Below are 14,777 nucleotides of genomic sequence, written 5' to 3' on the forward strand. Positions count from 1 at the left end.
CGGTAATGTCTTGTGTTATGCTCTGTACTGTTGTATTGCTGCTGCTTGTACGATCTTATTATCATCAGGCTACTCACTGAAGAAGCTTATAATCTGCACTAGCAACTCACTGGTACTTGCAATCAGTGCCGTCCTTGCACCAATAGCTCACACAAAACATAGCTTGGAGCAGAGAGAAAAGTAAGGATGGAATAATTTCGGGGTAGAAAATAACAAGACATGGATCCAAAACTACTACAGCACCAAGTTACAATCTGTAATGTATGTCCTCTGGTTCTTGCTGGTCAACAACGCATTAAAAGATGAAGATGCATGAATCAAATTATCTTTACCACACCATCAAGCAAACAATATTAAATCTACTGGATTCTTACAATTGAAAAATGCAGAACTAACATCACTGATACAGAAGTTGTCAAACAATTTACAGATCGGTTGAGCATCTGAATCATCTCCATGATCTTCTAAATCTAAAGAAAGAACAAAAGTAGCACCTATATGAACCTAAAGTAAGTGATAGTCACTAGACGCAACAGACAGTCATATGCATATTGTACTCTGCTCAGCATATCGACGCTGATCATTACTTGATAGGGACTTGCCAGTCAGCAACATACAGATCTACTAGATCAGCCGGCAGCGCACCTAGCTGGTTCGGCACACCTCATCAGCTTCTACCTGCAGGAGTGTTGGGGCAGCATGAGTGGATGCAAACAAGGGAAGAAGATATCTCACAGACTCACACAAAGTTTGCTCAGATTTTTCTAAGAGTTGTGTGGCAGGCATTGACAACATAGCCAGCAACCGGCATTGAACTGATGGACTTGACAATATAGTAAGCCCTGATGAGTAGATGTAATATCTTCGGCAATGTCAATGAAAGCTGATGAAATCTTTAGTAAACAACGATGGTAACAAAAATCAAGGATCATTGTTTTATGAAAGACGGAAATACTGCTCTATAAATGGAGTTGAAGCAAGGACCTACATATTCCAAATAGGTACAAGACGAGAATTCCACTATGCGGATCACTGACCAAAGACTACGATGAGATGGTAAATTCAACTGGTGCTGACTGCTCACCAGATAATGCAAGAAAGCTTACTATGATGTTATGAACTTCACTATAAACTTGCAGCCAGGCACAAAAGAGATAGAAGTCCTATAATTATTGAATTAGCACTGTAGATATTCACGAGATATTTCAGTTGGGGCTTTAAGATGACTCAGGTGCTCTCAGGAGTATGAAACCAATATTACCAATGTATAGATAGATTATGCTTCTACGATTTTGCATGGACCAAGAATTCCAGACAGCACCACACAGATTGTAACACATTGCGAACATAAAGTGTCTGCGTTGGTTGTACCTTAATATTAGGTAATGTCAGTATACATAAATAAGCTGGCAGGCTCTTATATCCAAGCAGGATGCATTGTATTTGAATCAGAGATTGAGCTATGAAATGCTCTAGACTTGGGCAAGCAAACAAACCGAAACCTTTTTTTTTATGTGGCAAAAGGTTTGCCGTTTCATTGATTAAGATAGAAAAGGAAGCATAGTTCAGTACAAGGCCGAGGCCAAAAGCTAAAACTCCAACAAACCAAGCTATTTTAGCTCCCTCGCAATATTTTTGAGAAGATGTTACTTTCTTGCATTGAAAGGGAGCATAATGCATAATTTTACAATATATTCACGCGTTGGGAAGGGGCAGTTAATGTGCTAATTTTGTGAAAGTAAGTTATACCACACACTAGTGTGTTATCATTTTTGACAAAATATTCCTGTAACCAGCAAGAAAACTCAATATCCAATAAACTTTAGTGTAATTGACCCTAACAGACACTAAACAACATAATGTGCAGCAACTGTGATAAACTAATTACCCAGCAAGAAGTTAAACTAACAAACAGCATAGCTTCCCTGCAGGCTGCAGATCAGATGCAACATGAGTACATGACGGTTGAGAGTCATACCCGAGCTAGGGGCCGAGGCCCTTAATGGCGTCGAGCAGCAAGCCATAGACGTCCTTGGCCAGATCGTGCCGCCTCATCTGCGAGCGCACTTCTGCATCAAGCTGCTGCCTCCACCTGGTTTCGATCGACCTCGCGTCTTCGGTTGCTAGCAGCGACAGCCCCTTCTCCAGGGACACCCCGGACAGCGCCAGACCATTGGTCTTCCAGTACGCGTCGAGCACCTCAGTCGCTACCGGGAGCATGGCTGCCGCGTCCGGGACAGTGCGGCGCTCCCTGTCCCTGGCCTGTTCTTCCTCCGGTGGGTGTGAGTCGTCCTCGTCGGACAGGCCGACGCGGGCGCCCCAGACCTTGCCGCAGAGGTCGCGGACGCGGAGCTCGTGCTTGCCGGCGGCCGCGGACGGCGCCGCGTGCTCGTACTTGCTCTTGAGCCGCTTGAGCTTGTAGTAGACCTTGTCCTGGTCGATGTGCGGGGAGAGGGAGCCCCTGAGGTAGCCGAAGAGCGCGGCCATGTCCGGGAGCCGCGGGACGTGCCCGTTGCGCGCGCGGAAGGCGGCGGCTCCGGTCAGGAGCGCGACCTCGTCGGCGTCGCTCCAGAGCCGCTGGACGGCGCCGTAAGATCTGGAGCCCAGCGCCGCGCGGGGCGCGCCCGCGGCCAGCACCGCCAGCGCGGCCGCCTCCTGGAACGCGCGGGGCCTGCGCGCGGCGGAGGGCGACGCCGAGTCCTGGAGCGCGCGAGGCCGGCGCGCGGTCACCGCGGCGGATTCTGGGGCCGCGCGGCGCCTGCGCTTGCGCTCGCTCTTGCGGGGGCTCGGGCTGGGCTCCGGGCGGCGGTCGTCCAGGCGGAACCTGGGGCGGGAGGAGCGCATCGTCGAGCCGGGATGGGATGGGGAGGAGGAGGCGCTCCGGCCGTCGGCTTCCATGGCGCTCGGGATGGATGGCAACGGCGCGGGCGTGGCGTGGGTGTGGGCTTTGGCGTGCGCGTCGTGGCCTAGTGGGTTGTCCAGTGCTCGGGTTGGCCAGACCAGAGCGACTGTACTGTTCATGTCGGTTTGTTTTAGACAGAAAATCTACTCCCGACTTGTGTAGGATCCTCTAGTTAGGTTTAGGTGAGATCAAAAAAATGGGATGAAATTGTGCAACATACTTATGGACTGTATCTACAACTAAAAAAAAATCTCAAAACTCAATAAACATTTAGAGAAATAAAAAGATAAACTCTAGTGTGAATAGTGTCAGTTTGGGTGAATATTATTTTACACTATTCATTCCAATTTTATCCTTTTTACCTCTCTCTAAATGTAGGTAGAATTTTACGCAGCAGTTTTTTTTTGTGTTGCATATATAACACAGATGTGTGTTGTCAAAAAAAATTAGGATTTTTAAACATGTTTTTTGTCTTAAAAAAATTTAATATATCCTATCAAAAACAAGATCTACCCAAGTTGTCCACATGTTCATACTCGTCGCCACCATTGTGAAACCATAAATGTGAATTGGTAATTGGTATGCCACCATTGTCAAAAGGTTTGTAATAGCATTTCTAGCCGGAGTAATGCTACACCTACCAGATCGTTTCTTTGAGTATCTTCATTCAGGCTATACGTTGTTTGGCAAAAGGGTTTTGCCGGTCGGATGGACGGGCATTCGGCGAGATCTAGGGGCGAGGGGGACAGTCTCCCAAAACGCTCATTTGGCCGCACGTTTAAATAAATATGTTCCCCTCGTCAACATATTCACATAAATAAAATAAGAACCATAGTTTACATAATAAAACAAGCTCAGAAATAGTTTATGAAGGTTTAAATCACATAAAACTAGAACCCTCTTTTGAATACCCACAAATGATCCACCGGATTGTCTTGCGGTTGATGATGAGTAGCTGTGTCTCGGATTTCCTGCCGCATGGTGAGAAACGCAAGTGATACCTAACCACCAACTTCCGCAAGAGGACCCTGTCGGTGCCATGGTTTAGGGTCAAGTACTGAATGCCCCCGCTCACTCTCAGTGATCATGTTGTGTAAGATCTACGCACGTAGTTATCACATATGTCGTCTGATCTTTTGACCAGGTAAGAGCTGCAAAACGAATACTAGCAGATCGAGCTTGGAGCACACCAAATGCCCGCTCGACATTCTTCCCGCAAGCCTCCTGGCACTGAGCAAACCAAGCTCTTTTTTTCGGAGTAGGGCCCGAGATTGTCTTCGGAAATGTTGTCCATCTTAGATAGATCCCATCCGCCAGATAGTATCCCTTGGTGTACTTGTGGCCATGCATAGCATTGATCATATAGCTCGCTGGAGGAGAATGGCCTTCATAGGCAAACTACAGAGGATAAAACCAAATGATGATAGTTTTGACCTCTCTCAAAGAGACGAACAGGAAAACCTCTAAAAGCAAAAAAAACACAATATCTTAAGCATGCAAATTCGGATTAATATGAAACCAATTGTGTTGGAGGATAACAACAAGTACACATAGTATAAAAAGAACCAATAAGGGAGAAAATAGCAAGTAGATAGAGGTGTCCCACATCTCTCAACAAAGAACTAGTAAAACCTCCAAAATAAAAACACAACAAATTTTCATTCGAAATCCGTTCTTGATGAACTAGAACATGTCATGAGAATAACCACAAGCTATGGAACCTCACATGGATAAGGTCCATCAACCAAGAAATATGATGCAGATGAAGCAAAGGTTTGATCTCTCACCAAACTATACGATCAAGTTCCTCACTCGAAAGTCCCTCTTAGTAGTATGACTAATGATCCTAAAACACTTTCTCCCAACAAACAACAAGATAACGGTAAAATAGAAAACCTAAAATATCTTTGCCTTCCGCAATCCACTTGAGTTAGATGATCATGATCTTGTCATGGGAAAGTCGCGGCATTTGTCATCACATGATGACTTACGAATGGGGTGGAGAGTCCTCGAGTGCCACCAGGGGATAGGGTTAATATATGATGTACCCAGCTTCGACCCCTCGCTCTGGAGGTAAAGACCTACTGCTGCTCGATTGTAGATTGTACAGAGATTACAAGGTTAGTCGCCGTCTTAGGCTATGCGACTAGATCTAAGCGAGTTGTGCTAACTTATTCTCGTCCAGGGCCGGTCCTGAGATTTTTGGGGCCTAGGGCGAGAATAAAACTCGGGCCCTAAATATATACATCATAATAATGATGATGAATATACATGTAAAAACATATTTTTGGTAAAAAATTACCTTAAAAAATCTCATTAGCGGGTTTCCTCCTCCTCGAGGGCAACACTATTGCTAACTCATCATCATTTGGGTTTTTGAAGCCCTACTATTAGCTGTAAAAGTTTTATAATATCTCCTTTTTTGCTATTGTACCAAGGTTGCCACTTGTTTTGCTCTTTAAATGCTAGTGATAACAAATGGACACTTTCTGGACGAGGACGACATGATAACACACAACTAGATTTAGGTGTGCGCCTTGGCGCACGATCCCGTGGAGCTCATACCGATGTAACGATAAAATTTACTATCAATATGATAATACGTTTCTTAGCTTTTACAAAAAAAAAAGTTGTTGGTAGAACTAAATTAGGACAAATGGAGCAGCAAATTGCTAACAATGATAATTATTAAATAGTCATGGAGAAAATGTGAAGAGCCCCATTTACAAAAAAAATGCAGTTAACTAAATTATGAAGAATATACTTAAGTTGCAACAGATAACTATCAGCCATCTCTATTCAATATCATGGTAGCATATGATTGTTTTAGAGCACTATATTGATACCAACAATTTTTATGTATCAGTAATCTCCTAATTAAAATACAGTATTTGTGATGGCCAAAATAACTAAGGTAGATGGTCTTACTCATAAAGGATATTAAAACCTGGAAATAATTAGCCTCTGCGTTGTTGCCCTATGTCTATATTAATTATGGTTTTTGAGTCGATGTATAATCGCTGTATAGTCGCCGAGTCGTTTTCTAAAAATCACAGCGACTCACGACTATACATCGACTTATGGTGACTATACAGCTTTTTTGGTCGACTATACATCATCCTCAGCAAGGTGGGCATCCATTACTTCAGACTCGTCGCCACCTCTTCATGTGGTTGTAGCTAAGCCTTAGTTGTAGCTGATCAACAATTACATTGGCGATCCATCTACCCACTTGAAAGTATGTAGATACAAATTCACCGTTAGACTTCTTTGTCGGCCATAGTAAAATGTTAGACTCAACATAGGTAAAACAATAGTAAAGGGGAATATATTTTGATTCGTTATAGTAGTTACATGTCAAAATTCATAATTGAACTTGTAATCACAGCTGTCAATGTGGCAGAGAGATATATATCATGTTTGCAGTTCCCTGTTGAGTTCACTCGCGTATCTAATAAGCGAAACCATCTTCTTTTGTACGAAAGCAAAAGTGCCACCTTAGTTCTTGCGATGTATGTATTTTTTTTCATCCAAATTCACAAATGAAAAATCAATTGGTTGACACGAACGTGAAGTGTGCATGCACAACTTCAGAATGAGCGGCATCGTGAAAACATCTTCATGCAGCCATACTGATTATATCACCATATTACTGCTGCATCCTTTTGTACCATTTTCTAAATCTAAAACTTACCACATTGCTTTCTTTCCTGTGTATAGGTGTAAGACAGAATATATCAAAGTATACACCTAAAGCTTTGTAATATCTATAATGAGCACTTTCTCATTCATAAACGAAAAAAGCCAAGTAGAAAGTGTGCTTCCGAAACTTATTGGACACCTTTCCATATAGATGCTTCGGATGACATCTGAAGCAAGAAACAAAAATGAAAATCACGCAGTAAATTAGTGCAAGCTAGGTGCAAAATAAGTAGACAACCAGTTAGGTAAAATACCAAGAAATGAGTACCTGATTATACTTCCACTCAAACATTTGTATCATAAAGGGAAAAATAAAAAACCTTGATCCATTTTATATCTCCACTCCATCTGATATTCATGGTGTGTTACCGAATACAAGTATAAGCAAAATTGGCCAGAAACACATCACAAAAAATATTCAGGTTATACACTGAGATTGTCTTGAACATAATAACTTGAACCAGTTTGAAATTTGCATATATCAGTCCAATCTATTAGAGACTGGGGGCGAGAAAACATGGCGGTGTCAAAAGCGATCAGATTTATCTGGTGAAGCTCCCGTCTGAAGTAGCAATGCAAAGTCATTCCCTGAATCTGGAACATGGGTCTTCCCTAATCAGGTGTCAAAGTCTGTGATCAAAGGAACCCACACAGACACACCAAACTTGTACAACCAACACCCTGCAAGACAAAGAAGAATAAAAGCTTTCAAATCTCTTGGGATACCTATAAAAATAGATACGATGTTTGAAAAATAAATTAGGAAACCAATTCCATAACATGCGATAAGTTCAGAAAATCGAATATGAGATTTCAAAAATAACTTGGATTAGTTTCACTATTTGTGGTTTGACCTGCAGAAAGTGAATCTAAGAATCTCAACTCAGACCCTGCTAGTACCATGAAGAGTTAAAGGACTCGGTTGCTTGTTCAATAACCTGATGGCATTAACTTTCATATACTGGAACTTATATTTGAAGCTCAGTAATTTTTACCCACATTTGACAATACAACTGTTTGCAATACAATGTAGATATGTAAGCCATATGTAGGAAAGGCCTAACAGAGGCAGCAAAATACAGGGTACCAACCAAAAATTAACTCATCAGTAAAATAATCAGCATATCAAAGGTGTGAATAGTCACTCAGGAAGCACAATATGGCCAAATAAAATTGAAGAAATATCATTAGGTGAAAATCTAAAAACAGCAACGAAAATTAATAGCTAAGAACATATTCTTACTTTAAAACTTACAAGAAATTTCTCAGTCAACTCTGTAAGTAGCTGAACTGGGCTTTCAGAACTCATTAATTATCAGCCATCTCTATAAGTAACTGAACTGGAGGTCTTCCCTATTCTGTCAATAGTGCAGAATAGTTAAAAAAAGGTGCTAGTTATAGAGCAGAATGAAAACATGAAAGTACTATAAGTGAAGTTATTATTCCAGATTACATGGATAGGTTGCCCTTTCTTATTGGCATTTGCAAAGGACCAACGATAACAAATGTGTATTAACAAACAAACTCTCAGTAAATCAATAAAATATTTTTCATATGTAAGCGGGGCACTATCTACCCAGCAAAACGAAATGAGAAGCGAATTCAGACTTGAGATTTTGTCTCATTCGTGCCAGAAGTTGTTTTTGGGGGAAATAGCATATTTAGTATAAATATTTATAAACTGGCATTTTTTTTCTTGACCTACAGATACAAATGATATTTTAAGACCAGGGTAAGTATAAGAAATTAAGTTTAGGTCTAATCCAGTAAATCAGGGAACTTAATATTTCCATAGTGAAGAAACATATTCAGTTCACATATATAAAGTATGTTATACATAATTTATATGAAGAACACTGTAATTCTTAAATTTCTAATTGTTGACATATGAAACTGGGGGGTTTATCCACTCAAAAAAGAACAAACCTTCAATGGATTGGAAATAGTTAGAGCTCCTTTCGTCCTTCAAAATTTCGACACAAATGCTCCCATTGATGTTGATGTACTTCAGGCCGACTGAATCGCTGCCTCAGTTGTTAGGGACCAATCTCCTCGAACTAATGGGCCTTTTGTAAGAAAGGAAACTTCATTAAATAGCTTATCAAAAATAATTGCACCTAATTTCTATGTTCTGCATAGTTGTTGCAAGTCGTATAGGGAATATGTACAGATGTAGAGTAGATTTAGTGGAAAAATTAAGTAGTTTTTTTTTCGGCAAATTTCTCGTACGCACCATTTCAGATAAGGAAATAGCGCCATAATTTGCTGAACTGAATTTGTTCGCCTTCCAAAATAGGGAAAGAGCATCAGTACTTCACAGATGGGGAAAGAACAGGAGAAAGTACCTGTAGGGTGCATCTCGCTGCCGCTAATCTCTCGATAGTCCATTGTGGCGTAGCATATGGTCTAGAGACAGCAGACAATAACCTAGAGGAGTACACAAGCTTACATACTTGCGACCTATCTATTAACCCAAACATTCAACGGTTATGTTAACAGATAACACGGGAAATACAATATTTGAACTTGCTCTATACTTTTTTGCTGTACACCTAAATATAGTTGAGTTAGTGATGTGCAACACACTATAAGATAACGCAAAATTATCAACGACCTTCTGCATCAGCATTGGCATCACATAGAGGATTCAGAAAGGACATCGACCTATCAGAGATGTATGGAAAAACAGATGCAAGGAATGCTCAGGAGATGTATAAAGTGAACTCAAAAGGACAGCTAGATATATCACCAAACTTTTAGTAGGACATGACAGATAGTTTTGAAAATAATGCACGATGGCACAGAAAGGACATATTCCATATGCTGTGAAGGCAAAATTATATTTTATATATTTAGAGTCAGGCACTCAAGATAATCGAGCTCCTAGCTGGCTGCTTAGTATTATCCAAGCAAGTCCACAACTGGTTATTAGTCGAGCATGCAGAAGGCCAATTTGTGGCCATGGTCACATAGAAGTTGGATTCAGTGTAGGTAAGTGTTGATGAGTGTGATGGCCAAAGAACAAAACTTGGGATAGAAGACTGCATGAATCTCAATGCAAGCATCATCAGTAGGTGGTTGGGTCAAGCTACATAATCATCATTCAGCTTTTCTCACAATATAAAGAGGCAAATAAAACATTAGATCACTTCAAAATATATGTAAGGCATTCAAAGCTTCATGAGAATATACAATGGAGAATCTGTAAAATTTCAGGATGTCGAGTTATACAGATGACAAGAAAAGGGAAAAGGTACAAAACACCTAAAATGGTGCCACCACGAAGAAAAGCCACGGAATATTGTGAATTGAGATTATCATTCAGAAAATGGAGAACAAAACAAAAACCTCATTTAAAGAATATCTTAGATGGGTATAGATGTACAGTATGTAAACAAAATGATTCTTTCGTTCTTTGATTTATTGTATGAAGCGGTAGAACACAACTCAGTAGTATCAAAATGAATATTTAAGCTTGCATAGTTCAAGCGAAGAGACATACTGCTCCTTCTTTTATTAAATTTAGACTATGGGCTGCTTTCCTGACCTCCTCTCGTCTGTCAGCACTATCCATCAAGTAATTAATACAATCGCTTCCTTGAGAACCTGCAGTATCCTGAACAGGGTAAGAACACCACTTACATAGAATATTCCATCAACTTTGCTTAACTAATGCAGATCAGGAGGAAAATATAGATCCCAATTAGGTCTATGTTTCAAACCAGAAAGGTCAAAAGGGCAATATATTGGCCAGACCTTCCATTACTAATGCTAAAATGATTCACAAAGAAACGGAAATACTGAATATTTAGCATAATTAGGTACTGCTAATAAGTTTTGAACTACAGACGCAAAATCTTAAATCATAATCAGTGCAGGTCTACTTATGTAGAATTATAAATAAACTCAATGCGGGTGAGAGGAGTTATAGCTTCTTGGCAATGTTACAAACCATAATTCTTTCAAGTGGTAGCTATTGTATTTAGATATCTCTTCCAGAGGAGCCAGGGATAAATCATTTGCATTATCAATGGAAAGGAGAACTGAACCCATGGGTGCAAAAACCTTTTTAGGAAAAAAATCAGAATATGGAAAAAAGCACAAGATAAATCAAAGGAAAACACAAGAAGATAAATAGAGTAGGTTCTCACCTAGAGCTTGCAAATTAAAGTGTCACATGGATTAATTATGTCATGCAGCCTCTTTGTATTATTCTCAAGCACCTTGTAGGAACAGATCAAATATCATATATATGAGATTTATGAGGTTTAAATCAAAACATGGTCAAAGGATAAATAAGGAAGCAAATAAGTAGGAAGAGAGGATCACCTCGTCTCAGTGTCATGGAAAAGCGGCGGGTCATGCTCCCTATGCCAAGCGCCACAATCACCAACCAGATCACCCAAACCATAAATCGATCATGAATCACGCATAGCTCAAGTAAAATACCAACAACACCAATCAAAACCTAGTAGGCAACAACCAAGCTAGCATCCCAACATCACCACACCAGCAATCAAACAAGAACACAGCTAGCCATGTGCGCATGGTTGAACATATTCCTCTGGTGCGTTGGTAAGACATAGTCACCAAAGGTTGTCCATAATTTAGAGAAACAACCATACCAATCTGCAAAAACCAATAAAAGAGCATTGGTAAGACATAGTCACCAAAGATTGTCCATAAACGCTCCTAAATTCGAACAAAAGAGCAATAGATTGCACCAAATGAGAAACTAATAGTGTTACTTAGCAATGTTGGCTATTTATATGAATTGCAACAACTATTATTTTCAATTGCAGATTTAATAAAAATAAATATGAGTTATTTTATGCCAGCTTGTGAACTTCATTGAAATAACCCTCCAACTACAAAGATAACAAAGCTCCATCGGTATGGCATGTATACCTATTAACTACATCATCTATGAAGTTTTGCCTATAATATAAAATTGATACATGCCATCTGGTACATTTCAAAGTTCACGCATCACTTCTTGGTTCAGATCAGTCTGCACCTGCATACATGCTATAATGCACTGTACATGGGATCAGTCTACGCAGGTTGTATGAAACAGAATAATCAAAGTACAAAAATGCAAATACGCAACTTAATCTTATAGGAATAAAATAGCATGCACTTTCATTTAATTAGAGAAGGAGATACAGTACAAATATATTTAAGTTTTGAAAGCATGAAATCCTCCTATGCTTTTCACGAAAATAAACTGGTTGGTTGAATTCTCTGTAGCAGAAAGATATCCGATATCCATATAATTCGAGCTGCTACAAATTGCAGTTCCAGGTTGAGATGAACTACTAACCCAGCTGTCATCCACCATATATTTATTCCATACAAGTCAGCCTGGTTTGCCAATTCCTTCAAGTAACGTATGGAGAGCAAATGAAAGGAGAGAACAAATTTGTGGATGCAAGAATCTAGGCGGATGCGTACCTGAACATATTTCTTCTTTTTCATCTCAACCTAGAGCTGCAAAAGCTATCTCACACAGTACTGCATCGCTTCATCTCCATCTCCACGGATGAGCGCATCCGCGCAAGGGAGAACCTGGAATCTGGGAGGGGCAGCAAGAGAAAGAAATCTGGGATATTGTAGTTGACAGATCGCGCTGCTTCTTGTCCAGGACGACGGTGATGCCGCCTGACGACAACCAACGTGGGTAGGATCTGGAGCTCCTGAATTTTGCGGCGGCTCCCGTGCCCCCGTCCGTCGCGCTGGCTCGACGGTGAGTGGTGGTGACGGCACCTTGACCTTGATGTGCAGTAGAGGGAGAGGGATTGGAGGAGAAGAGCCACATCAGGGGATTGGGCTGAGGAGGCGCGTGAGGAAATTGGGGGCCGGCTAGGGTGGAGGAGGAGAGGCGCGCGACGGCATGGAGGGAGAGGCGCGCGGCGGCGGGAGCTTTTGCGGCAGGTACGGGGAGAGGAGGAGGACGAGGGTTGCGTGCTCTCTCCCGACGCCGGGCCGAGCGGGCTTTTTAGCGACCCATGGATATAATGCGGGTTCACGGGAGGGCCTCACGCCCTGGACGGAACGGCCGGCCGAGATCGCTCCACATCAGCTCGATCGGACGGCCCAAAATCCAAACGCCTGTGAGAGCCCCATGGGGGTGCAGCAATCATACCGTGAGATGCTAGAAAAAAATACATCAATTTTAGAATGGTAAAAATTATGCATCATGTATGTGAAGGTAAAGATTAGTGAATAATATCGCAATATACCTCAGATAAATCAATCGATGCGTGTGTACGTATTGTAGTGATGGGAGGCCCCGGAAATTGAAATAGGTGACATGACAAGTAGAATAATTTACGATCAAAAACTCAAAATCAATAGAAATTTAGGAGCAAACTGTTGAATGTAGATGGGCTGCAGCCCAATAAGGCAGCCCATGTGGTCTACAATTCCTGAAATCTGAAAGCCCATCACGTTGGCAGCTTGGGACAGCCTTGGGGGACAAAGTTTAGTCCCACATTGCTAGTTGGGAGAGAGTTGGAGTGCTATATAAGGGTTGCTGTTCTAGTCATTCCAAGTGAGTGAGAATAGAAAGAGCCCTCGCGCACTCCTCCTCCTCCTCCGCCCGTCTCGGCACGGCACGTCACGCACGCACGTCGCGTTTCGTGACTCGAGTTCGAGTTCGAGACACACTCAAGGAGACCGATCAGATCTGGAGAACAGTGCTCTTAGATCTCTCTCGCGAAGTTCCTTTTGCTGTGCTACTCTCTAGTCTTCCCCATCCCGGCGACTGCGTGCACAGCCGTCCGGGAGAGCAGGCCTCCGAAACCCCGTCCGTTGAGATCCTGCACCGGGAGACGGGCGATAAGGTTTTTGGGGAGCGTCTCGGCGCGACTGCTCGCGCTGCTGTTCGTCTTCTTCTTCGACGGTTCGGCTGCTTCATCGACAGATCCGACTACACCATGGGCGACATCAATAACTCCCATGGTTGTGGTGGTGCTTCTGCTGGTGCGACCTTCCCGGTCGCGATGTACGTGCTTTTTCTCTCCTACCTTGCACTGCTACTTGTTCCATGTTCAGATCTGATGCATGTGCTTAGTCTGATGTGTATGGTTAAGTATGCTTGTGCATCTATAATGTTGATTTCGGTAATTAAACTCACACGGAAATTACCTAATAATCCAACAATCCAAAAACCTTATCTGCTTATGCAATTTTCACCGTCTGGTTTTGCTGCTGCGCTCAAACCGATCCCGTTTACGGGTTCTCATTTCAAGAGATGGCAGAATAAAACCCTTTTGTGGCTCACTTCTATGGGCATGCACCGAGTTGCGGAAGGTACTCCCAGAGGTCCGCTTACTCCTGACGAGGATAAAGCGTTCGGGGATGCCACCGTAATCTTTGTGGGTGCCGTTCTAAGTGTGCTTGGAGACAAGTTGGTTGATGCTTATCTGCACATTCGAAATGGGAAGGAACTGTGGGATGCACTTGGACGCTAAGTTTGGTGCTTGCCGATGCTCGGAGGTGAAGCTGTATGCTATGGAGCAGTTCAATGTCTACGGAATGGTTGAGAACCGATCCGTAGTAGAACAGCTCATGAGATACGGATCATGGCAAAGGAACTCGAGCTCCTCAAGTGTGTCTGTCTAGGACAAGTTTGTCGCGGGATGCATTGTCGCTAAGCTTCCCCCTTCATGGAGGAACTTTGCCACTTCCACGAAACATCGGAGGCATGAGTTCTCCGTTGAGAATATCATGGGCTCTCCGGATGTTGAGGAGAAGGCGAGGGCAAAAGACAAACACACTTTGGAGGAATCGAGGGACGTTACGCTGCCAATATGGTGCGGAAAAATGCCCACAAGTCCAAGGGAAAGAACAAGGGAGTCTCCCGGACTACCAACTTCAAGAAGAAGGGGAAAACGGAGAAGAAAGATCCTTCTTGGGTGTGTGGCGAGACAGGCCATTGGGCTAATCGTTTTCCACAACGCAAAGGAAAGAAATGTCGAGTCGTACGGAACTCAAATTCTGTCGAGCATGATCATTGGCAACACGAGAGGAAGGAACTACGAGGTATGGTAATATGTTACCTCATTGTTCTTTCGGTGTTTCAGCCCACGGAATGGTGGGTTGATACGAGTGCTAATGTTCATGTGTGTGCGACATCTCCATGTTTACCTCTTATTAGGCCCGAGGTTCC

General features: G+C 42.3%; 1 protein-coding gene across 1 annotated transcript; it reads right to left on the reverse strand.

Annotated features, from left to right (window-relative positions):
• Positions 1-327: 327 nt before the first annotated feature.
• LOC124690738 (STOREKEEPER protein-like) lies at positions 328-3,021 on the reverse strand. Its single transcript, XM_047224085.1, has 2 exons — positions 1,979-3,021; positions 328-678 (listed from the first exon to the last, which is right to left on the reverse strand). The coding sequence occupies exon 1, from the start codon at positions 3,019-3,021 to the stop codon at positions 1,984-1,986; it is 1,038 nt and encodes a 345-aa protein (XP_047080041.1). The 3' UTR covers positions 328-678; positions 1,979-1,983.
• Positions 3,022-14,777: the final 11,756 nt, after the last annotated feature.

This window comes from Lolium rigidum, chromosome 2 (assembly GCF_022539505.1).
Source record: "Lolium rigidum isolate FL_2022 chromosome 2, APGP_CSIRO_Lrig_0.1, whole genome shotgun sequence".
In the NCBI taxonomy this organism is placed as follows: Eukaryota; Viridiplantae; Streptophyta; class Magnoliopsida; order Poales; family Poaceae; genus Lolium; species Lolium rigidum.